Source organism: Alexandromys fortis, unplaced genomic scaffold (genome assembly GCF_014885135.2).
Source record: "Alexandromys fortis isolate MF-2015 unplaced genomic scaffold, M_Fortis_MF-2015_v1.1 scaffold_18, whole genome shotgun sequence".
In the NCBI taxonomy this organism is placed as follows: domain Eukaryota; kingdom Metazoa; phylum Chordata; class Mammalia; order Rodentia; family Cricetidae; genus Alexandromys; species Alexandromys fortis.
Genome location: NW_026067897.1, coordinates 15,487,879 through 15,512,921, shown reverse-complemented (window position 1 = coordinate 15,512,921; position 25,043 = coordinate 15,487,879). Strand labels below are relative to the sequence as shown.

At 43.0% G+C, this 25,043-nt stretch overlaps 1 protein-coding gene across 2 annotated transcripts in view; it reads right to left on the bottom strand.

The window, feature by feature from the left end:
* Positions 1 to 25,043, bottom strand: part of Tmem245 (transmembrane protein 245) — a 75,162-nt gene that overhangs the window by 45,802 nt on the left and 4,317 nt on the right. For both annotated transcript variants that reach the window (XM_050164913.1, XM_050164923.1), the window contains exons 2-6: positions 18,387 to 18,504; positions 16,650 to 16,751; positions 5,938 to 6,054; positions 3,708 to 3,944; positions 1,854 to 2,023 (exon numbers count right to left, since the gene is read on the bottom strand). In XM_050164913.1, the coding sequence (XP_050020870.1) occupies positions 1,854 to 2,023; positions 3,708 to 3,944; positions 5,938 to 6,054; positions 16,650 to 16,751; positions 18,387 to 18,504 (744 nt within the window). The remainder of the gene's footprint in view (positions 1 to 1,853; positions 2,024 to 3,707; positions 3,945 to 5,937; positions 6,055 to 16,649; positions 16,752 to 18,386; positions 18,505 to 25,043) is intronic.

Here is a 25,043-nt window from a genome sequence, read left to right as displayed (position 1 = left end):
GAATCATTTGAGAAGAGGGAACCTCAATTAAGAAAATGCCCCACCCAGACTGGTTTATGGGGAAGCCTATGGAGCATTTTCTTAATTTATAATTGATGTAGGAGGGCCCAGCCCACTGTGGGCGGTGCCACCCATGGGCAGGTGGTCCTGAGTTGTATAAATAAGCAAGCTGAGCAAGCCAGGAGGAGCAAACCAGGAAGCAGTATTTCTCCATGATGGACTATTATTGAGACATGCAAGCTGAATCCCCAAGTTGTGATTTATCAAAATAAAAGCCCAAGCTTTGACAATTTGTTAAAAAAAAAAAAAAAGACAAATTCAACAAGTGTTTTACATATTTGTCAGTTTTTAAAAGTTCCTGTGCCATTTATAGAAAAATATAGTTTTCTTCCTCTACCATAACCATAGCTTAATGTGTTTCACAAACCAAAGGAACCTACAGCTGGGTTTGGTGGGAGATGTCCACAATGCTAGCGCTCGGGAGACTGAGGCAGGAGGATAGAAGCCAGGCTAGACTACAGAGCAAGACTCGAAGAAAAAAAGAGAAAGAGACCAGAGTCACCCCATAAATGAGGAAAGGCAAAAAAAATCAATTCTATGGACAGAAGTGCTATGAGACATAACTTCTTGAATACTTGAACAAAGGGGCCCATTCATATCTAAGAGTTTGTGGAAGTTTCAGAAAATAACTTTATGGCAGAATTCATATTTCACGACCTTCCATAGCTTATAGTTAGAATTTTAAAAACAAATTTAGTTTGACATGTGGACAGAAACACAGAATGAGAAAGGAGATGCTGAGGGGTGGGGCGGGGTATAAAATCCAGTAGTGAAAACCACACCCACATGTTTATTACCTTCTTATTTAGCCAGTGCCAGAGCTGGAGGACAGGGGAGGTGAGAGAAGTAAGAACAGTGGGATATCATTAGAGAATGCAGCAACAGCAGGAGAGAAAGTCTCTAAGAGCAGGGAGGAGCTGGGGGAAAGGAGAGGAAGGAACAGTGCATCACAGGGCTTGACACGATGCTGTTTTCCAGTCAGGATGGTGGAATGACAACCACAAGCATTCCTGTAGCACCTGTGCAGCCACAGCCCCTCCTGTGCAGAGCCTCTGCACAGCCAGTCCCTCTACCTATAGTGCCTGCCGACTTCCCCAAAGCTCCCCTTTCCTGCCTCTGGGCAACCAAGGGCATTCTCACACTGTGCTCCCACTGTGTCACAGGGATGCTTCTCTACACAAACTGTGGTCATAGCTGAATACATCAGACACATAAGATCCTGCTTATATTAACTCAGCAAACACAACCACATTATGAGGTGTTATCGTACCCATTTTGTTAACAATGAAACCAAGGCACAGAGAAGTAGCCATCTGTCCAAGGTCACAGGGCTAGTAAATAACCAAAGTGGGAGCCAAAGGTGGAGTGTGGGCTTAACTACTAAGTTATCGGGAATTACCAATGGGGCAGTAAGTCAAGCTTCTGTTTCTGGGGGTCCAGGACTGGTTAAGCTGTCCTGTAACTCAGCACAGTATCTGACAAACAAGAATCACTCCAAAATATCCCTGCTCTGAGCCACCATCTCATTACCTAGACTTAAACAAGTCGCTTCTCTCTGGGTTTCACTCTGGTCCTTAGCAAGAGAAGTCAATCTAGATGCTCTCTCCTTTAACAAGAAAAATAACTACAATTGTATTTCATTTAAGTGTGCCCTATCTCATAAGAACCATAATTCTAAGCTTTAAAGTTTCATGGAGAATTAGATATGAAGTACATTATTAACATGTTATGAAATGGATCATTTCAAGCCATGGAACACATAAAATCCATTGAAGCAGCCAATCACACAATACCTTGCTATCAACTTTTAGTAAGAACTTTCCAAGCCCGATAATTGGCCATGGTGCTAACGCCTCCTGCCGCTCCTTCAGGAAGCACTCGACAACTTGCCACCACACGAGGCAGCGTTTCTCCAGGAAGCCCACCACTCCGAAGTGAATCACCAGCTTTTTAATTATCCAGACTACAGAGAAGAAACAAACACAAAGGACACGGATTTCAAAGCAGAACATGAAAAAGCTCCTTAGTTTTCATTCTAAATAGCAAAACCAGTACTAAAACAAGATCATGCAGGAAAGAAAAGAGGAGGATCACAGGTATTTCAAACAGAAGGAACTAGCCAAGTGTCTTAGTTGGGGTTTTTACTGCTGTGAAGATAGCATGACCATGGCAAATCTTATAAAGGAAACCATTTAATTGGGGATGGCTTACAGTTTCAGAGGTTTCGTTCATTACCATCATGGCGGGAAGCATGGTGGTTTGTAGGCATGGTGCTGGAGAAGAAGCTTAGAGTTCCACAGGCCGCAGAAAGAGGCTGAGACTAACAAGATGTGGCATGAGCTTCTGAGACCTCAAAGCTTGCCCCCACTGACACCACTTCCTCCAACAATGCCTCGCCACTTCCACAAGGCCTCCTTTAGTGCCACTTCCTTTGAGTCAAGCATTCAAACACATGACTCTTTGGAGGCCATTCATATTCAAACCACCACACCAGGTACACTTTCAGGTAAGCCCCACTAGCTAAACATCAGCTTCTTTTTGGAGCTGAATCCCAGGGTCAGTCAGGGTCCACTGTCTAGCCTACAAACATCATGAACTACAATGGCCTTCATAGCTTCCCCTTTCCTAAGGAACACTGGGTCCTGACATTTACTGACGTCCTTGGCTATTACAGCTGCTCTCCCCCAGGGGCTTTGTACCACTGCTTTTTCAACTGTGCTCCTGTTTCCTCATATGACGCTGCTCTGTGCAAACTCTCTATTCAGCAGATGAACAAACCGTTAACACCAACTAGGAAGAGGCCAGAAGGCTGCTCATTAGTGATGGTGGACATATGTAGTTGTCTCTTCCCACTGTAACATCTCTAACTCCTGGGACCAATATTCTTAAGCCCAACCTTGTAATTTGCAGGGCCAGTGTGGTGGTTTGAATGAGAATGGATCCCATAGGCTTATAGATTTGAATGTTTGATCCCCAGTTAGCAGAACTGTTTGGGAAGGATTAAGAGGTGTGGCCTTATTGGAGGAAGTAGACATTAGCAGTATGCTTTAACACTTCCAAAGTCCATGTCATTCCCAGACTGTACACTGTGTGTTGTGTGTGCCTGCCTGTCTCTGCCCGCCCGCTGCCATGCTCCTCACCATGCAGGCCATGGACTCTAGCCCCCTGGAACCACGATGAGCCTCTAACTAATGTTCTCTTTTGTAAGCTGCCTTGGTCATTGTGTTGTGTTGCAGCAAGAGAAAAGTCAAAGAGTCAGAATGACATAACAGTTCAAAAACTCTTTAGGTTTTTGGGTTTTTTGCTTTGTTTTCACAGGTTTTGAAACAGGGTCTCTCTATGTATCCCTGGCTGTCCTGGAATTCTCTAGGGCTCTTGCGGAGGACATGGGCACATGTGGCTTACAAGTGTCTGAAACGCAAGTTCCAGAGGATCTAATACCTTTTTTGGGCCGCTACAGGCACACATAGGCAGGCAAACACTCATATACACGAAATAAAAATAAATATTTTTCTCATGACCTAAGTACAAGCATATAACTATTTTAAGATGGCTATAAAATTATGTCAAATATTAAAATCCCATGGCAAGAAAAGGAGGGAAAAAAAGCCTGTGGCAACAAGATAAAACATTAACCAAATAACAACCTCCAACAGGTACCGGCAGCAGCTGCACGATCCACAGATTCAGCCAGAGCTGGACAGCAATGATGGCCCACACAAGAGACACAAAGTAAATGTCACTCGTTTTCTTCTTTCTGAGAAACGACCCCATCTCAGGCCTCTGTCTGCCCAAAGTAGGTGAAGGAGAAGAGGGTGAGGAACAGGAGGAGGATGAAGAAGGAGCAGACAATGCTGGGGTGGGCTCTCCCCTGTCCGTGGGTTCTAAAAAACACAAAAACATAAAGTCACACATGGAGACAAGAGCAATATAAATTATACTGCACTGGCAGGATCTCACTGGGTTCAAGAGACAGAAGATTTTGACTGAAAGTAATCTGTGGAAACTGTCCCATCAGCAGGGTTTTGATCTAGGGAAATCAGATTTTCTGGGAGATAGCAAATGTTCTAACTTTTACTCTATATGAATTAAATATTTTTGAGATTCATTTTTATTGTATTTGTATGGATGTTTTGCCTGCATGTGTCTGTGCTCACTGGTCAAGGCTAAAAGTGAAGAGCAATAACTCTATTACCTAAGTATCATCCTTCTCTGATTTGGAAACATGGTTTCACATGTATAGGAACAGTATGTGTTTGTTCTACTCTGACTGGCTTTTTCTTAAATCCTACCTTCCTTAACACATGTAGTTAGTCAGTTCTTCAAAAATACCTTGCTATATTGGGGGAGCTGAAGGATTGTTCAGCTGGTAAAGTGTTTGGCACATAAGCCTAAGCACTTGGGTTTGAATCCCCAACACCCACGAAAAAGGGCTACAATGTTTGACTGCAATCCCAACACTGGAAAAGTAGGGACAGGGAAATCTCTGGAGCTCGTTGGCAAGCAAACCAAGTCAAATTGGTAAGCTGCAGGTGCCATGAAAGACCTTACCTCAAAAATTAAAAAGAGTGACTGAGGAAAATACTAACCTCGAACTCTGGCTTCTACACACACATGCATTCACTACACACATATATACTAACCATATGCACTAAAAAAAAAAAAAAAAAAAAAAAAAAAAAAAGTTTGCTGTAATAATCTTAACCTCTAATTACCCCTGGCACTAACAGGCATCTCAGCACAAACTGGGACAGACTTACACACTTCTGAACTCCGTCAAAATGTGGAATGATTACAGCCCTAAACCTGGTATGAATCTACCAGGGGGATCTAACAGAAGCCAGGCCCTACAGAACAACCAGAGGGCCTGCTCTGAGAAGCCAGTAAATAGATATCATATAAGGCATTCAAATTGTACTCTTACTGTGAGACAAGAAAAAGAATACCAGGGAAGTAAAAAAGAAAAAAAATGAATGTATAAAATGTGGAAAGGAAAAACACCCCACTGTAGACGGGGAGTTGGGAAGTGAAGGAAACAAATAAAAAACAGTACAAAACTAAACAAGGTAGAACTGACTGCTGGAAAAGGAGCACAGAATAAAAAATCCTAGATAAGGAGAGCACAGAGTTGGGGTGGAAATATGTGATGTGGGAGTGTCATATCAATCTGTTGATTTCATTGGCTGAGCAATAAAGAAACTGCTTGGCCCTGATAGGTTAAAGCATTGGTGGGAGGAGTAAACAGAATAGGATGCTGGGCGGAAGAGGAAGTGAGGTCAGACTCTGCTCTGCTTCCTCGAGAGATCTGCTCTCTGGAGCAGAGACGCCATGCTCAGCTCTCCTGGGTAGACTCGACAGCTCTGCTCTGGAGCAGAGACACCAGGATGGACGGAGGCTAGAATCTTCCTGGTAAGCGCACCTAGGGGTGCTTACACACATCATTAGAAATGGGCTAGTCCAGGTGCGAGAATTAGCCTGTAAGGGCTAGAGTTCATGGGCCAAGCAGTTCTTCTTAAATGAATACAGTTTGTGTGTTGTTATTTCGGGCATGAGCTAGCCAAGCGGCCGGGGTGTTGGGGACGCAGCCCCGCCGCCTCCTATTTCAACAGATATGTACGGTAAACGGGACACTGAGCGAAGAGCAGTGTAAGTGTGAGACATAAGAAAAGCATGTTTTCAAAAGGCCAGGGAAAGAACCAGAGAACAAAAACAAACAAACAAACAAGGGGGGTTACACTGTAAAACAGGAAGAGAGCAGAGCTGGGAAGCACCAGCAAGCCTGAGGTCCACTCTGTGCCGCCAGGCTGCTCTTCACTCTACTGCCTCCCTCTGTCTCATTTTCTAGAATGAGTCTGAGCACTTCATGACGTCAGTCACCTGCGGGCTGAGTGGAGGGCTGGTCTTCACTGCCTGACTCATACCCTGTGATGGAGATGGCCAAGTTTGCAAGAGTAGACGCTGCCATGGAGATCACTTGTCCTGGTAATTCTGCCCCTGTAAAGGGTGGGGGTGGGGAGGAAGAAACACATTTTTTTAAAAAAAAAATCCTTAAAACAAATGAAAAAAGGCAGGAACTAACCCCTGCCAATTTAAACCAAAACTATTTTCAATAGCAACAAACTAAAACAGTGATTTCTCAGCCACTGTGGGTCTTCACCAAGAAAGAATACTTCAAAACTGTCACCTACAAGTCCCCGAACATTCTTTCTTCTTCATTTGAGAGCCCAATGATGGTAAGTATGCCAGATAGTTCACCTAAACAACTAAATTCAAAATGCTAGGCTTTTATAACTTTACAACATGATTTCAATGCACATTTCTGCTGGAAAACTTTGCACACCAAGTCTGACAGCTTCCGGGTTAAACTGGCTTGTACTATTTTGTATTATTAGGTGCTAATACAATATGGGACAAACCACATTTCCTGTTCACAGTAAGGACATAACATAAATGAATATGTAAATATATGGATGGATATTGTGCAAAAACAGTCTACAAAGTACAAACTTCAACAAAGGAGGCAAAATCCACCATTGGGAAATCTAAACATGATGGAGGTGGGTCATCTTTCTATCTGTTGTTTCATTAGTTAATTAATAAAGAAAACTGCTTGGCCCTGATAGGACACAAAATTAGGTAGGCGGAGTAGACAGAACAGAATGCTGGGAGAAAGAAGCTGAGCCAAGGAGTCGCCATGATTCTCCCACCCGACACAGCCACAGGTTAAGATCTTCCCTGGTAAGCCACCTCATGGGCTAAACAGATTATTATAAATGGGTTAGATCAATATGTAAGAGCTAGCCAATAAGAGGCTGGAACTAATGGGCCAGGCAGTGTTTAAAAGAATACAGTTTCCGTGTAATTATTTCAGGTAAAGCTAGCCGGGTGGCGGGGATGCAGCCCTGCCACTCATATTACTACACTACACATTACTTGGTCCCCTGGTGTAGCACAAATTCTAATTGGTTTTAATAAGAAAACCCCATGTCAGATATGCTAAAAGATCAGAGAAGCAGTCAGTCACTAGTTCTGACCTCTACCGAATCCTCAGATCAAATGGACTGAATCTACTTTTAAACCTATCATATCCACCCTATAAAATTCCTGCTGGATAATACCAAAGTGTATCATTTGCACTGGATTCAAATCAAGCATCTACTGGCAAGTGAGGCATCTCTTTGATGGTTGGTCACTTAACAGGCTATGCAGACAGGGTAGACTGGCTCATACAGCACCAAGTTCTAGTATATTTTCTTACACGCTAGAAGCTATGTCTTAAGTGTCATATGCTGCAGCCAAAGTGCCATATGCAAAGCAGTTTCCATCAAGCAAGTACACCTGTGCACTATGGGTAACAGAATGAAACACTCTCATTTGAAAGCCACACAGCTCCCACAACAAACACTCTGCAGGCCAGTGACTTTTCTGCAGCAACTCAGCAAAGGTCCCTGAGTTCCTAAAGTCTGGTTTCTAAGTTAATGGCAAGCAGCAGGCATGGCCTTCTGTCTAGAACACTTCTGTATTTGTTGAGAACCTCCCCCAACCACACTGTTTCCATCTATGCCAAAGCCATGAATAGGTGTTTGGCTTTGCCAAAAAAAAAAAAAGAAAAAGTGTAATTTCCAGTTGCGAATGAGTACCCCTCCCTATTCGTACCAGCTGCAGTGGATTCTACAACTTAAGGACACTGGCCATTCTAACCAAACCATGGCCACTCACACAGATAGGACCTTACTTTTAGAAAGCATGACAACAGAGAAGTCTGCCAATCATGGAAAATAAAACAACTCTTCAGTAAGTTAAAGAATTATTAACTCCAATTAACCCCATACACCCACAAATTAAAGACTGCCATCTGCCTGAGATAAGAAGCCAGAGTCGCAAGTGGTCACTGAAATGCAGAGCTGCCCGGCTCAACCATGTCCTAGCACAGCCTCCAATAAATGTCCCTGCGGCCTGAGTTTATTTTAAGGCACTCAGAGAGAATTGTCACTCACAGTCTAGGAAGAAGACATAAACTGTGTCTATAAGGGGACTTCAGTCCTTCAGCAGTCGTTTACAGACCAAACGAGTCTATACAAAGGCAAACATCAACTGCGGGAGGAAGGAGGTCCCTTTACGTCTGACATGTACTCATTGTTTACGAGTACCATGTGTTGGGGATAAAGACAGACAGACAATTCCCAAGTCTAGTGAAGAGACATACCTGCATTAAAGAACCACATAAAGAACAAGCGACAAATTATGACCGCTACACATGGTGCAGGTGTTTTATTAGCTCTTAAGACAAGAAACCTGCAATAATCTGGAAAATCAGGGAAGGGTTTGCTCTTTACATTTGTATTTATTTTTTTTATTGTGTTTGGGTGTTTCCCTACAATGTATGTCTATATACCGCATGTGTACAATGCCCACAAAGGCCAAAAAAAGGTGTCAGAACCCTGGAACTGGAGTGACAGATGTTTATGAGCCACCATGTGGATGCTGGGAACTGAACTTAGGTCCTCTGTAAGAGCAGCCAGCGCTCTTAGCCTCTAAGCCATTCCTCAAACCCCAAGGAAAACGTTCTCTTTAAAAATGAAACTATAATTGCTATTGTAAGCAAGGAAAGGGAACTAACCAGACGAATGCCAAGAGCAACCGCGGGCTAGAAGGAACCTGTCAGGACGGCTCTGGAAAGAAGCTGACATGAGAACAGTAACAAAAAATGTCAGTATATTGAGGACACAGACGGCTAGAGGGACAGACGACCGATTAAAAAGCTATAGCCAGTACACCAAATGATATTAGGCACAGAGATCATACTGAGAGTTTTACTCTACCCAAAGAATAGAAGAGCACTGGAATCGTGAGCAGGGTGGTAATCCCCACCTCCATCTTCTGAAATGGAGTAGAGTATATAGACTCATGTGTAGCTCTAGAAGTTTCTACAACAGCAACATCTTCAAAACTGGAGTGCAATACTCCAGTCAAGACAGCAGCGGTGGCGCGAGCCATGTAAGCATCCTCAGCACAAGACCCTTCCCCTGCCCTCTCAGGACCCACACAGTGGCCTCCTGCCCTTAAGTAAGCGACCAATTCTGAGATGTACTAAGTTCACTCTCGCTTTTCTGGGGGATGGATGAGAGGAAACCTAGAAACAGTCTGCAGCGGGTATGGAGTGGCTGCATTCAGGGGACCGCATGCAGTGATAAACTCACAGATCACAGCCGAAGGTGCCCTCCTCTCCAGGTTATCTCACGGGGAACTGTAAGAGGCCAGAGTGAAGATTCTGGAAACTGGCGTTTTACTAAGACTTGGAGATAAAAGTTTCATAAACTGACTACAGTAGAGATCTCAGGAAAACCTCCCAAAAAAATCACAGTGTGGGGACACCTAATAACCCTGACAGTAAAGCAGGGGGAGGGGGAAAGATAGGTGGGACAATTTCCAGTCAAAATACAATATAAGACAGCGCTCTCTCCTCTGAAGTAAGCAACAGTCAGTAGTCCTCAACAAGCAATTTCTACATATGCAATTAAATAAGAGGAGGTTCACTTGAGACACCCTAAAAAAACAGCTTCCATGGTGACTTTCAAATTTACTCATCTAAGAAGAGACTAGGCTATATGCTAACATAGGAGACAACACCCTTAACTCGCATCCACTGTAATGCTGAAACTAGAAGTTACAATCAATATGTTAATAACTAACGTCAAATAGTGTAGAACATTTGAGCAGCACAAAGGATGGAAACGTAAACCTGGCGGTGGGGACGCAGGCCTTTAATCCCAGCACTCGGGAGGCAGAGGCAGGTGGACCAGCATGGTTTACAAAGTGAATTCCAGAACAGCCACGGTTGCACAGAGAAACCCTGTCTCGAAAAACAAACTAACTAAAATTATGGAAACCTAATCCATGCTGGGAGCTCAGGAGACAGTTTCTAAAGGAGTTCTCTCTCCAGGATACTAGATCATTCTATTCTCTAACTCACTTAAACAACAGCAGCCACATAAAGGAACAGAACAAGTCTATCTTGGGGAAAGGAGAGACTGGAGCTTAACTAGTAATACTAGCTACAAGTTCCTAGACAAAATAGCAAAGCAGCATCCTCTTTGAAGGGCTTCAAGCAGTCAAGAAGGCCAGAACACAAGTCTATGAGAGAAGTGGGCAAGTAACTGGAAGATGAAACTTCCAATTCAGAGAGTGGAAAGCTACAGAGTTTCTATACGTGGAGGAAGGATAATTCCAAGGCTGGGGAGGCAGGTGAGGAAGCAGAAACACCTAGGCCTGAATCCCAGTTCTTACCATGGGGACAGTGGTGGGAGAATCCCTGCCAGCAAGCCCAGTATCCTCACAGGTGAAGCCAGTTCCTATTTTGTATGTGACTGAGTGGAAAGATAAAGAGCTCTGAATGCTTCCTGGGAGGTACTGAGCACATCTGAGCCATCACCAACAACAAAGTACTGTCACTGACAGCACACACTGTCAGCATAAGCCACTAATGTCTCCAGTACACCCAGAGGACCTCTGCAGCCTCCATCCCTTTACTTACTAGTACAGCTATGCCCTAAGTCATAGTCTCCCCAGCAGACACGTTCATATCTTCTTTCAGAGTTAAGTTACATTCTGCACACCATAGACATTTGAATCTGGAAACTAAACTACAGTGTAAAAAGACTATTCGATTTGCTACTGTCAATAAAATACACAGTGAACACCCGATGAAATCTATGCAGTCACGTTCTGGGTCACACAAAGTGATTACCACACAGTGAAAACCAACAAAAGGCACTTGAAAATTACGGACCCAAGACCTGGTAACTTCTCTATCAAACAGATACACACTTCAGTGAGTTCTATCTATGTGCGATGTTTCTGTACTTCAAAACCCCAAGGTCTGGACAGATGAATGCCAAGAATGAGATTCTAGGCAAGGTCATGGTACTAGATATAAAAATAGTCATATAAACAAGGATTCATAACCTTGGGCTCAAGGTCTGGGGTGGGGATGGGGAAGCATACTCAAGGTTTCAAGTATCAATCTACCTAGGGTCAGGGCCAGTATGGGGACAGCTACACAGGTCCAAAGGCGACCAGTGACAAGACAGAAACTCAGACTCTGAAACAAAGGAACCAAACATGAAATTAGATTAAAATCTATTGACACAACAAAGTCCACGAAGAGCAAATTGATTTCTCAATGTTAATAAGAAAACACAAGTTGATACAAGTATAAATAAGTATATTGTTCTGCTCTGTTCTCCAAGCGCAGCCGCAGTGAGAAACCAGAACTGCCTGCTGCTGGCACGAGGACTGCACACATGGCCGCCTGCTACCTGTAGTGACCTGTAAGAAGACTTCTATTAGGCCGGGCGGTGGTGGCGCACGCCTGTAATCCCAGCACTCAGGAGGCAGAGGCAGGCGGATCTCTGTGAGTTCGAGACCAGCCTGGTCTACAGAGCTAGTTCCAGGACAGGCTCCAAAACCACAGAGAAACCCTGTCTCGAAAAACCAAAAAAAAAAAAAAAAAAAAGAAGACTTCTATTTCCCTAACTAACAGGGGACACAGGACACACCCTCCTCTCAAGAGCTTCTAGCGCACAGGGCCCCGGCATGAGCAGTGGCTAGGCTCCTCTAGGCCTACGAAGCTGACAGAGCTGTAACTGGAGGTCAGGGGATAAGCAGTGAGAAGCTGGTTTTGCTCCTCTCCTCTTTTCTATCTGGGCTTCACTGGCCAAGCTTGCTCATTCACAGCATATACTCTCCCAAGACTGAAGCGACTCCCGGGTCAGAGCAGAGCAGTGGCCAGGTGATCCACACTGCTGCTCAACACCAAGCATCTTGATATTAGCGACACAGCAGAAGGCTGTTTTTCCTACTTTTTATCATTTTTCTTTCATTTTATTTTTAGTTTATGTTCATGGGAATTATGCCTAACTGTATGTCTTTGTATCACATACATGCAATGCCAGTGCCCAGAGGCCAGAAGAGGTGTCAGATCCTCTGGAACCAGAACTACAGGTGGTTCTGAGCTGCCAAGTGGGTGCTGGGAATAGAACTCAGGTCCTCTGGGAGAGGAGTCAGGGCTCTTACCTGCAGAGTCATCTCTCCAGCCCCCCTTTTTTATTCGTTCAAATCTGGTTTTGTGTGTGTGTGAGAGAAAGAGAGAGAGAGACCGAGAGAGAGAGAAAGAGAGGGAGAGAGAGAGAATATACATATGAATGCAGATTCCCACAGAGGCCAGAAGACATTGGATCCCATGGAGCCTAGTCGGAGTTATAGCCAGTTGTGAGTCACCTAATGTGGGTGCTGGGAGCTAAACTCTGGTACTCTGAAAAAGCAGTGTATGCTCTCAACCGCTAAGCCACCTTCCAGTCCTGGCTTTTCTTACTTTAAAGCCATCTCTCATATTCAGAACAAATCCCTGAATCCAAGTATCAGGCATATACAATATGATATCAGTCTCACCGGATTGCTTCAAAAGATAGGATGTCATGTTTACACACCGCCAGGGCCTCCTGCTTTAGAAAGAATAATGCCAGCATTCTCATGTCTCTACAAACCAAGGGAACACAGTGACACTCTTTTCCTGTTAGGGGTGGTGTTAGTTCATACTGAAATGTAACTGTCACTGTAATACTACTGAAGAGGTGCCATGGAGCAAGGACCAGTAGTATTAAGAATTGTCATGAGATATTGTGATGAGAAGGTGGGACACCAGATGTTAGCACTTTGTAGCAAACTTTTTACCCTTATTGTTATCTCATTATCATCACCCAGCCTGTGCAAAGACCAAGAAGCAGTCTAATGAAAGGAGCAGCAAGGCTAAGGCTGCAGGTTTCCACCACGTGAAACAGTGGGCAGTGGGCAGAAGTGATGGACTTAGGATGAGTCAGCCAGGCTAAAGTGGAAGAAGAAAGGTAATGACGACTACAGCTGGGGCAAGGCCAGCTGCTGACACGTTCACTATGACTAATGCCTGACAAGGCAAGGAAAAGAGCATGGGGCTGAGGGTCAAGGACCTTGGCTGAAACCACAGCTCCACTGTGTGACTGGAGGTGCCTCAACCCCTGAAATGCAACATCTTCAGCAACAGAGGGAGGCAACATCATTTTAGTTTGTTTATTTGGATTGTGTGAGATTTGTAGTTTATTCTGTTGTTATTTGTGGATTTCTAAAGACAGTCCATTCAAAAGTACCTCAGAAAGCTGAAATAATGGTTCAGTGATTAAAAGTACTAGCTGCTCTTCCAAAGACCTGGGTTCAATTCCCAGTACTCACATTATGGCTCCATCTATAACTACAGTTTGGGGGATCTGACCCCTCTTCTGGTCCTTGGGCACTGCATGCACATGGTGCACAGATAAACATGCTGGCAAAACACACACACATACACAAACACACACACACACACACACATATAAAACAATGAAAATAAAATTGAAAAGAACCCTAAAAAGTTCTTATTCAGTGAGAGAACACGTTTTCCTCCTACATTAGTGTTCCAGGATACCACCCAAGAGTTCCCAAGTCCCAAGAGTCGAGCTCCTGAGTTTAAAGTGAACTGTTGAAATAAACTCAGTTTCTGGGCCCAGGAACCAAACAAATGTAGGCTTGAATTCCAATAAAATCCAGAAGCCTAATTGATGTGGGATTCTCCTCTGTATGCTATGAATATCTTTTATTACCATTGGTTATTAAAGAAAGATATTAAAGAATAAATACATGGAGCTGCATTCCAGGCTCATGAACTGGGAGGTTGATTACTAAAACGTGTGTGTGTATGTGTGTTTGTGTGTGAAAGAGAGAAAAAAATACAATGTTCCCCAATTTACTGATGAATTCAACAATCTTATCAAAATTCCAGAAGACTATTATTTGAAAATAGAAAAAAAGAAATGATCCTAAAACTCACATGGTAATGAAGGAAACCAAAACCACCAAAACAGCATGAAAAAAAGAGAAAGCTAGAGAACTTATATTCCTACTTCACCAAAACATTGGCATAAGGACAAACAGTAAAGTCAAGGAAGAACAAAAGTATAGGCATAAACCAGGTTCAAATGATTCTTCACACGGCTACCAAGACCACTCAAAAAAAGAAAAAACTTCAGCAACTTGTGCTGGGAGAAACTAGATGTCAAACATGCAAAGAGAGGGTGGACTTACTTCATGTTACATCCAAAAAGCAACTGAAACCTGATCAATGACAAGGCCAGCTGGCCTGGGTCTGAAAAAGCCTGGGTTAAAACCGGTCTCGCTGAACATAGCGGACAATGAGGACTACTGAGACCTCAAGAACAATGGCAATGGGTTTTTGATCCTACTGCACCTATTGGTTTTGTGGGAGCCTAGGCAGTTTGGATGCTCACCTTACTAGACCTGGATGGAGGTGGGTGGTCCTTGGACTTCCCACAGGGCAGGGAACCCTGATTGTTCTTTGGGCTGACGAGGGAGGGGGACTTGATTGGGGGAGGGGGAGGGAAAGGGGAGGCGGCGGTAGGGAAGAGACAGAAATCTTAAATAAATAAATAAATAAATAAATAAATAAATAAATAAATAAATAGATAAATAAATATTAAAAAAATAAATAAATGACTGTGTAAAAAAAAAGAGACAAAATATAAAATTCCAAAAGGAAAACAAGGGGTAAATACTTATGGCCTTGGATACAGCCAAGTTTGTTAGATATGACAACAGCACAAAAGAAAAATACAAAGACTGGGCTTTAAAAATAAAAATTGGCCAGGCAGTGATGGCACACACCTTTAATCCCAGTACTCAGGAGGCAAAGGCAGGTGGCTCTCTGTGAGTTCGAGGTCAGCCTGGTCTATAGAGTGAGCTCCAGGACAGTCAGGACTGTACCACAGAGAAATCCTGTCTTGAAAGAGAGAGAAAGGGAAGGAGGGAGGAAGGGAGGGAGGGGAGGAGGGAGGGAGGGAGGGAGGGAGGGAGGGAGGGAGGGAGGGAGAGAGAGAGAGAGAGAGAGAGAGAATATATAGAAAGTATCTGGAGAGATGACTTTGCAATTAAGAACATGTATTAAGAACTTGGATCCTCTTCTAGGACCCAAGTTCAGTTCCCGGCACCTACATCAGGGTACTCATAACCACCTGTAACTCCAGCTCTGGAGGATCTGATGCCCTCTTCTGGCCTCTCTGAGCACCGCACTCAGATGCACAAACCCATACACAGATATAAATATCTAAAAATAAAAAATTCTAAAACACTAAATTAAAAGGAAGTTACCAAAAACTCAGATAACTAATAGAATATTTACAGAGTGTGTATCTGCTCAGTATCCAAGATATTTAAAGAACAAAAGACAACCTAATTTTTAAAAGGCCAAAGAGTACAAACAGACATCTCCCCATGACTAGCAGATGCATAAAAAGATGCTCACACCACCAGTCATTAGAAAACCCAAATCAAAAATCACTGTAAGAAGCCATTACACACTGGACTGGTGCTATCCAGAGTAATCAGGAAATGTTATCGGGGGTAGAAGAATGTTAACTGCTGAGTTACCCTGGAAGTAGTCTCACAGTTCCTGAAATAGTTAAACATAGAATCACCATTACCCAGGAATCCTGCTCTAAGGTGACTGACCAAAATCCAAATGACATACATACATCACAAAATTATATGACACCTCATAATATGTACACTATATTTTTACGTATTGATTTAAGCATATTAAGAGACTCAAATTCTTTAGAAGAATAAACAGTTTCTTATACACAAATGCTTCATAGAAGCACTGATATTCATAATATCCAAAAGGTGAAAGTGACCCAAATATCTGTGAAAGGGTAACAGGCAAACAGCGTGTGTTCTGTCTGTATGCTGGAATCTATGTACAGGAAGGGTAACAGGTAAACAGAGTGTGCTCTATCTGTATGCTGGAACCCATGCACAGGGTTTCCTTTCAGAGTGATAAATACTGCAAAACTAGATAGGGATGATGGGAATACAGTCAGCACTGGGCAAGTACTAAATGCCATTTTATAATAGTTGATGGCTATTTATTTATTTATATTAACTATAATAAAAGATACAAAAATAGGATCATGACCTAAAAAACATAAAATTTTAGATAATTTGATTTTCTATTTAAAAACTACTTCAGGTTTTTAAATACATTCAAGGAGATTTCACCTTGGCTTTTTTTTCTTTGTAAGTTATCATGCTGGTTAGTTTTATGCCAACTTGACATAAAGAAGAATCATTTGGGAAGACAGAACTTGAGAAAATTCCCCCATCAGACTGGTCTGTGGTGCGTTTTCTTGATTGATGACTGGTGTGGGAGGGCCCAGCTCGCTGTGGGTGGTACCATGCCTGGGCAGGTGGTCCTAGGTGCTGTATGAGAAAGCAGGCTGAGAAGTCATGGAGAGCAAGCCAGCTCACTGTGGCCTCTGCATCAGCGCCTGCCTTGAGTTCCTATCCTGACTTCTCTGGGACGAAGTGTGACCTTTGACCTGAGAGTTGTAAGAGGAAATAAATCTTTTCCTCCTCAAGTTGCTTTTGCTCATGGTGTTTATCACAGCGATTCAGACAGTTATCTTCTCAAAATATTAACCATGTACTCATAGTAGATTGTTTCTTACCAGCAGCCTCCTTCTCGTTCTGTTTTTCATAAAGGGTGCCCACAGACATCAGGAAGACAATAACCAGGAATACTGGGATTCTCCATGAGCCAGCCAGTGATGCTGAAAATCATTAAGAATTAGCATTCTTAGTTAACAGAGCATTTTGATATTCATGCTAATTAAGAAACCATTTCACGGGGAAAATGCTTTGTAAAGGACACTTGCAGGTAAACCCCAACTCAAGGACAGTTCCTTTCTTTCTCTTAAACATCAAGGCAGGTGCCAGCCTACTCTTAAGAGTCAATCCCCGGGCTGGAGAGATGGCTCAGTGGTTAAGAGCATTGTCTGCTCTTCCAAAGGTCCTGAGTTCAATTCCCGGCAACCACATGGTGGCTCACAACCATCTGTAATAAGGTTTGGTGCCCATTTCTGGCCTGCAGACATACACACAGACAGAACACTGTATATATAATAAATAAATAAATATTTAAAAAAAAAGAGTCAATCCCCAACCCATTACAGACACCCACACACCCCTCACAGGTTTCAGGTCACCCCAAAATCAAGTTCAACCTATGGAGCACCTGATACTAGAACAAACAGAGTCAGGCACTGATCCTGAAGCCGGGGAGCCAGCCTAATTTTCTGAAAATGGCACTAGATTTGAACTCAGTCTCAAGAAAGGGCCCAACAAACCCAAAGGCTACAGCCAAAGCTCCCACAGTATACAGTTAATCCCCAAGCACCTGCCTTCTCTGAGTTCACATGGGACTCCCTCCTCTGCCTTCTGCAAACTCACCCTGAGTTACATCCTGCAGATAAACCTAATGGTGCCAACTCAACAATTCTATAGAGTACTGCCCTCCTAAAATCAGAGCCTCAGCAGTCAGCTGGGCTTAGCTGTTGCTTTCTTGGGGGGAAGGAGGAGCAACTTACAAAGAAGGTTCATTCTAAAAGGTACTTTGAGCTACCTGCTTCTCTAGGTTGCTCAATTAATTTGTTTTTAAATTATAAAGAACTCAGGCTTAGAAATATGTCTTGCCCAATTCTGTACATCATGCTGAAAAGCCATTCAAGAGCAGCAGCACCAATACCACCACTATCGCCAGCGCCACCCAGCTAAGAGTGAGCTGCTCCTCAGGACAGGAAACCCATGACTCTGAGCAGGCCTGACATGGAACTGTCTTTCTGATGCTTCCTGAAGTTCTGGCATCTCCCCTTCATGATCAGGGCCTGCTTAAGTCACTCTTTCTTTCACAGGATGGACATTCCTTCGACTCTTAGGAAGTGGTTTTCCTATTTCATGCAGTCTTCTTGCCCAATGTCCTCCCCCATTCCTGTCCCAGGTCCTTTCTCTTAGCCAGACTAAAAATCTCCAGTCCTTCAACAAGACTCTTATCATCCTTGGGGGGCTTATCTATCTCCTCCTCAAGTCTGCCACAAGCAGAATGAGCTAGAAGGTCACTATGGCTGCAGTTTGAGGCACACTCACCCTTCAAGGACTTACTAAAAGAATGCATAAGGAACTTAAAGATCAACAAAGAATCTTCACTGAAGATTAGAGAACACTCAAAGCTCAACATTTTCTATAGACTATGTTAAAGAATTTTTAAATGCAACATAAAACACTACACAGAACTCACTTTCACTGGTCAGCCTCTGCTGACCTTAAACTACAGTTACAGGACGACTGTTCACAGAGAAGAATCAGAAAGGACCCACCTATATGAAAAAGAAGAATTAGAAAGGACCCACCTATATGAAAAAGCAGTACCATCCAGACAGGAATCGAAACTGCTCTCAAGTAGCGTTCAGTGTTCGCATTCCACTTGAATGAAACCATCAGCACATAGCCAACCACCAACGTCCAGATCTTAAATAAATGAAGTAAGACACAGGTATAAAATACATACAGCAAAAGGCACGTGTCCTACAACATCTGCAGAGTCTAAGCACGCTGAACACCACACAGACTGGGGCTGTGTGTGGTATGCCTGGGCCTCCCTCTCTATTTAGATATGTTTAGACAGGCATTTAAAACTCAGGCAGTGATACTTAAATAATTAATAAAGTACATTGTTTTAAGACATACATGCTAAAGTTCAAAATCCACTTAACATTTTTTTTAAAGATTTATTTATTTATTATGTATACAACATTCTGCCTCCATGTATGCCCGCACACCAGAGGAGGGTGCCGAACCTCATTACAGATGGTTGTCAGCCACCATGTGGTTGCTGGGAATTGAACTCAGGACCTCTGGAAGAGCAGCCAGTGCTCTTAACCACTGAGCCATCTCTCCAGCCCTCCACTTAACATTTTTAAAAAGATATAATAGTTAATATGTAAGCAGATTTAAATTAAAACTAGTCTTGTAGAATTCCTACAAGTTTTTGTTGATTAATGGCTGGGGAAAGTAAAAAAAAAAAAAAACAGGTAAAAAGACCCATTTTAACCTATAAAAAGTTAGTATGAGAGTCATTTTTAAAACTGAAAGAATTAGATGAAGTATGAGCCTGCTGATAATCCAAGTGACAGATATTTCAACCCTAACCTAGAATTATATACTCCAGTTAAAAAGGGTATCAGAAAAAATATTATAAGAAGAAACAGTAAAAGTTTAAAACAAAACTAGTCAGGTCCCCTCCTCCATTCCTCTACCCTACAGCTGAATACCATCACTAAATCTGCATCACAGCTGCCAATCTGTAAAGTAACAGTGTTCAAGCGAACACTTGCAAAGAGCAATCTGAGCACCAAGAACAAGAGTTTGTGAAAGTAAAATTCAAGTATGGCTTGAACCAGGGGAGAGGGGGTTTTAAAGTAAAAACCCAGTTTTTAAAACATGCAGAGACTTGGACATGAATTTGGACCTGGAACTAATCCTTACAAAGTAACGACAGAATCTGAAAAAGCTTGACATAAATTCCTCAGAACTGAGACGTGATGGCCTAAAAGACATGGAGAAATGATTAACCACGGGTGATTCACAAATACAGCTTGTTCAACAGGGTATGGCGGGACTGTGGGTGTGGTGCATATACGCAGCACCTGTGAGGGTCAGGGATCTTTCCTGTACAGCGGGCTCTCCCAGTGACTGCTCACAGACGGGACAATCAGTGCCCGCTCTCCTCTGACTGCCTTGGTGGAGCTACAGGAATGCACTGGCGCGCCCCTCTTCTTACATGGGTGCCAGGGATCCCAACTCAGGTCCTCAAGCTTGCATACTTTTCCAGCTGAGTCATTCCCCAGACTTAAATGAGTACTGTTTTCAAAAAAAAGGTCTCACAGTTTTACATTTCCAATACAGTATTAAGTTAAAAATGAGACAGAAAACATATATAATAAACTACAACATGGTAAGGGAAGAAATGTGCTAGGCAGCTGATGGTTAATGAACAGAAGACATTTTTCCTTTTCTTTCTTGTTCTTGTTTTTTTCTTTTTGACACAGGGTCTCACATAGCCTGGAACTTGCTATGAGGCAGAGGATGACCTTGAACTCCTGATCCTCCTGCCTCTTCCTGCCATATGCTGAAATTCTGGGGAGAGGGAGGGTTGCCGTTTGCCACGCTGGGATTTGAAATGAGGCCCTCACACATTCTTGATGAGTGTTCCACCAGAGAAAGGACTTGTCTACAGTCTGAAGTTGAATTAGAAGTCGCACACACACGCACACACGCACGCATGCATGCGCGAGCCTATATAGGTTTTGTGGACAACAGGTGTGCAGGAGCCCTTGGAGATCAGAAGGGGTTTCAAATCCCCCGAAGCTGGAGTTACAGGTGATTGTGAGCTAAGTACTGAGAAGAGTACCTTCTCTGGAAGAGCAGTAAACATTCCCAACTGCTGAGCCTTCTCTCTAATCTAAAATTGGTTTGTTTGGTTTCATCTCCCCCCCCTCAAGTTTTATTTTGTGAGTATGGGTATTTGGCCTCTATGTATGTCTGTGTACCATATGCATGCCTGGTGCCCTTCCCCGGGGACTGGAGTTAGAGACAGCTATGAGCTGTCATGTGGGTGGTCAAACCCAGGTCCTCTGGGAGTGCAGCCAATGTCCTTAGCTGCCGAGCCATCCCTAGCAATCTGCTTTTGTAAGCACAGGGTAAGAAGTGGTGCTAGAAAATGAAAGCATACAGAGAGTGACCCTTAGGAAGGGACAGACGCCAGCCCCACTGCACACAGCGGCCATCAGTCCACGGCAAACCTAGAACCCAGCTTCTAAAGCTGCGGGCTGTGATCCAGAAATGACCGTGAGAAATCTGTTGACAGCACAGGCTCTGAACACGCAACCATGGAAACGTAATCCAAAATCTGATCCAGACAAGCCTGAGGTATTGCCTTCAGTAAGTCATGTGACCTCACTAAGCCAAAGTGCACACTTGCGCTCACTACCCTCCCACAAAGCTTCTTTTAGCTAGGGAAAAAGAGCAACTTTTTAAGTATTTTCTAGCCATCATTCCACAGCATATAGCTATCGGACCATTCTATCTGTGGAGTGCACTGTTAGGACTTTTATTTTTAAAACTTAGAGTTGTTGACCAATTTCTAAAAACAAGATAAATAAATAAATTTGGGTGATTTGGGCTTGAGTCTATGCCAGACTGTCCAGCAGTTTTTGAAACAGTCCTGAAAAACAGCCTTGGCATTTGCACTGTGTACTTAAGCCAAGCGACACTCAGCACTGCTCATAAAATCGGAATATCAACTCTTAAAAACACCGAAGATGCTGTGCCTGAAGTTAAACATCTGACCAAGATTTAAATCTCTACGTAAAAAATAAAATAAACACACTCATCTCATTAGTACAAAAATTTGATTTTATCTTTAATAAATGACTAAGGTATATATACAGCAAAGAACTGTCTTAAGATATATTTATGGGGTTAGAGAGTTGGCTCAGTGGTTAAGAGCACTGACTGCTATTGCAGAGGACTTCGGTTCAATCCCAGTGCCCACATGGTAACACAGAACCATCTGTAACTCCGGTCCGAGGGGATCTGACATCCTCTTCTGCCTCCACAGGCACTACACACATGCTGTGCACAGATATAGGACACGCAGGCAAAACATCCATACATCTAAAATAAAATTTAAATATACTTAGAATTTATTAACACTAAATGATTGATTATAAACCTATAAACTACAAGAGCTAAGGTCACATAAAATTTTCTCAGGAAAAAGGGCTCATGAGTGGAAAAGTTTACAAAGCTCTGAGAAAGTCCTAATCAAACCCACAGCTTACACAAACCTGGGAATAGCAGGACAGAGACCTGCCAACCTACGGGGCCTAACATAACCCACAGCTAGGACAATGTGTTAATTTAAGGAAGATTTCATTTAATGAAAAGAAATGCAAAGCTGTGTTTTCAGGTCCAAAATCCCAATGTACAAAACAGGGAGGGGGGAGAGAGCACCTAAATTCAGCAGTCAATTTATAAATTCTGCTTATAAAAATGTAACTCAGCACCAACATGAGCTTTAATACAGGCTAAGACAGCAAAAGAAAACTATAATATGATACAGCCGTAGCTAGATGGGTGAACTCTCTGTAATATGATACAGACGTAGCTAGATGGGTGAACTCTCTGGCTACAAAGTAGAAAATATCAACATTTGATAGCTCTTCTCAGATAATGGCTGTCTTAGTTGAAGTTTCTATTGCTTCGATAGAACACCATGACTAAAAGCAGTTTGGGGACGAAAGGGTTTATGGCTTACACTTCCCTATCACAGTTCATCGCCGAAAGAAATTGGGACAGGACCTCCAGGCAGGAACTGAAGCAGAAGCCATGAAGAAGTACTTCATGCTCAGTTTGCTTTCTTATATACCCCGGAACCACCTGCCCAGGGTGGCTATACTCACGGTAGGCTGCGCCCTCCACATCATCAATGAAATGTCTACAGCCTTTGTCTAGAGGCAATCTGATGGAAGCATTTTCTCAGTTCAGGTTAATCATCCCAGCTAACTCTAGCCTGTCAAGGTGATTAACAAAAAAATCAGGACAGAGGAGGAACAGTCATCTGGGAACAGGCAAGCAGCTTCATCGTCTGCGGTCCCGGTGCAGAAACAATTGTGGAAATGATGAAGCAACATATTTCTGTTTGATATAAGAATAAAAATTTCCAGCAACCAATAGCTGTCTAAAAACAGAGCAAGCTCCTATCTCGAATGGCATTTGAACATGAGGAGTTAGAAACAGCTGCCCTCGGCAAGCAGAACTACAAAGGGTCTACATCTCCAGATTAAGTCTAAGAAGCTGTGTCTGTACTAACAAGGAATCTGTGTCACTAAGAAAAAGAAACTGCACATTTCAGATTTTCTAAGAGAAATTTCAACCTAAAGAAAAGCATGCTATTTCTATCCAGTAAACATGAAGCTCCCAGATTACATTACTTTAGGCTAAAACACTTAATTCCCCAATCCACTTCCAGGACTGTTCTACAGAAACACTAGTGCGCAGATAAATACAAAATATTCAGGCGCCGTTTGCAATACAGCTCCAAAAAAGGAAACGCATTCAGAACTTAAAAAGTGTGATGACTATATTCAGGAGCAGGGTGTAAAGTTATGCATGTGAAGGATAATGGTGAGAATATACTCAGCAACAATTAAAAAATTAAAATAACCGTCTTCAGGCAGCTGGATCTCAGGGTGGTGCTTCTTTATGCTCGCTGTCTTTGCTGAATTTTCCTAAGGGTTATTTAATATTTTCATAAGTAGAAAAAGAAATGCTATTCCTTTAAGATGTGCTTCCTTGGGCCTTCTATGGTTATACAGACATTTTCAAGCTTTTCTTCAGAGAGACAGAAATACTGCTAGCTCAAAAAACAGAACACACTTGAGTTTTTGATAACATAATTACCAATGGTTAAAACTGTTTATTACCTCTGGATTTGTTGGAATACACAAAAATCTGTCATAAACATAGGCATGTGGGACAGAAGTATTTACGCCACAGCAGGAAGCGCTGTAGCTGCAAGCAGCGACAGCAAAGGGTCCACAAGAGGAGGGCGGGTAACAGCCCAGTGAGAACAGTGATGATAGAAAAGGGTTTCTGTATATGCATGTATACATGAAACTAAGACAGAGACATTGGTTAAGGTCACCCAGGTTCAGAAATGAAGTCAGGAGGCTGTCAGTTAACAACAGCATCTGTTTGGTGGGAGTGATGGAAGGAATGGGGACAGCTGACTTCTACCATATAAATTTCTGCGCTGCTTAACTGTTCTTTATGTAAGAAGCATGCTTTCCTTGATAAGCTTTTCCCATCACAAACCAGTCTTTAAAATAACTTAATAAAAAGTATTTGCTCTGTGATCACATTTAATAAACGTCTGTTTTGTTTGGAGGGGAGGGGTTGTTATGGCCTGGGCACAACCCCAGGGCGTTGCACACAAGGGGCAAGCAGAGGCTCCATCTCTGAGCTGGGTTTCCAGCCTTCAATTCCAGTGCCCACTCCTTTTAGGGTGTTGTTCTGTGTGATACAGGATCTCACTGTGTAGCTCACGCAGACCTCAAGTTCACAATCCTTCTATCTTGGCTTCCCAAGCACTAGGATTACAGAGCCACCATGCTTTATCCAGGGCTTTATCCCCTCACCCAGAAGTCAACTTCAGCTCCACTTAGCTTTATGTGCAAACCTGCTTGTGTGGGATTTTTCTCCCAGGCATAAATCACTGGCCACAGTTGACCCGAGGGCACATTTATCCTCTTAAATATTCTGTGTCCTTTCCAAAACACATAATCCAATCATCTTCTAGCACCCGCGTGCGAGACATTATATAAAACTGCATCAAATTTAGCCGCATTTATTTAGCTCTCTGAGAAAGGCAATCACACTTTCCTTTCCCAAGACACAACTAACCACACATGGCACACTTTTCCGTTAAATAGCACATAAGTTATTAACATAAGTGCTCAGTGTGTTAAAGTGCATGTGTGCATGGAAGCCCACCTGACCGAGTGAGAATAAAGGCTGGCTCAGGGATGCCTGCCTTGATCATTCCTCCAAGTCCTCTTCTTCTTCCCCCTTTTCTTCTTCTGAGACAGGTCTTTCACAGAACCCGGAGCTCACCTTTTCTCCTAGACTGGCTGGAGAACAAGCCACCAGGCTCCACCTGGGTCCATCTCCTCCCCATGCACCACCACACCTGGCTGCCATTTGTGTTCTGAGGGTCCAAACTCAGATTCTCACTCACTTCCTCACTGAGCCATCTTCCTGGTCCCTTTCCTAAGTCCCTCTCAGACAGAAGGCAGACTCCCCTATGGAGCAGGGTCTGCTTCAAGTACTTCCTTCTCCTTTAAAATTTTCTTCTATTTTGAAAACTGTTCTCTTTGTCATAAGAGTCAGGAGCTCTCAGAGCCAAACTTGTAATTGTGAAGGACCTTCCTCTCAGCTGCCACCAG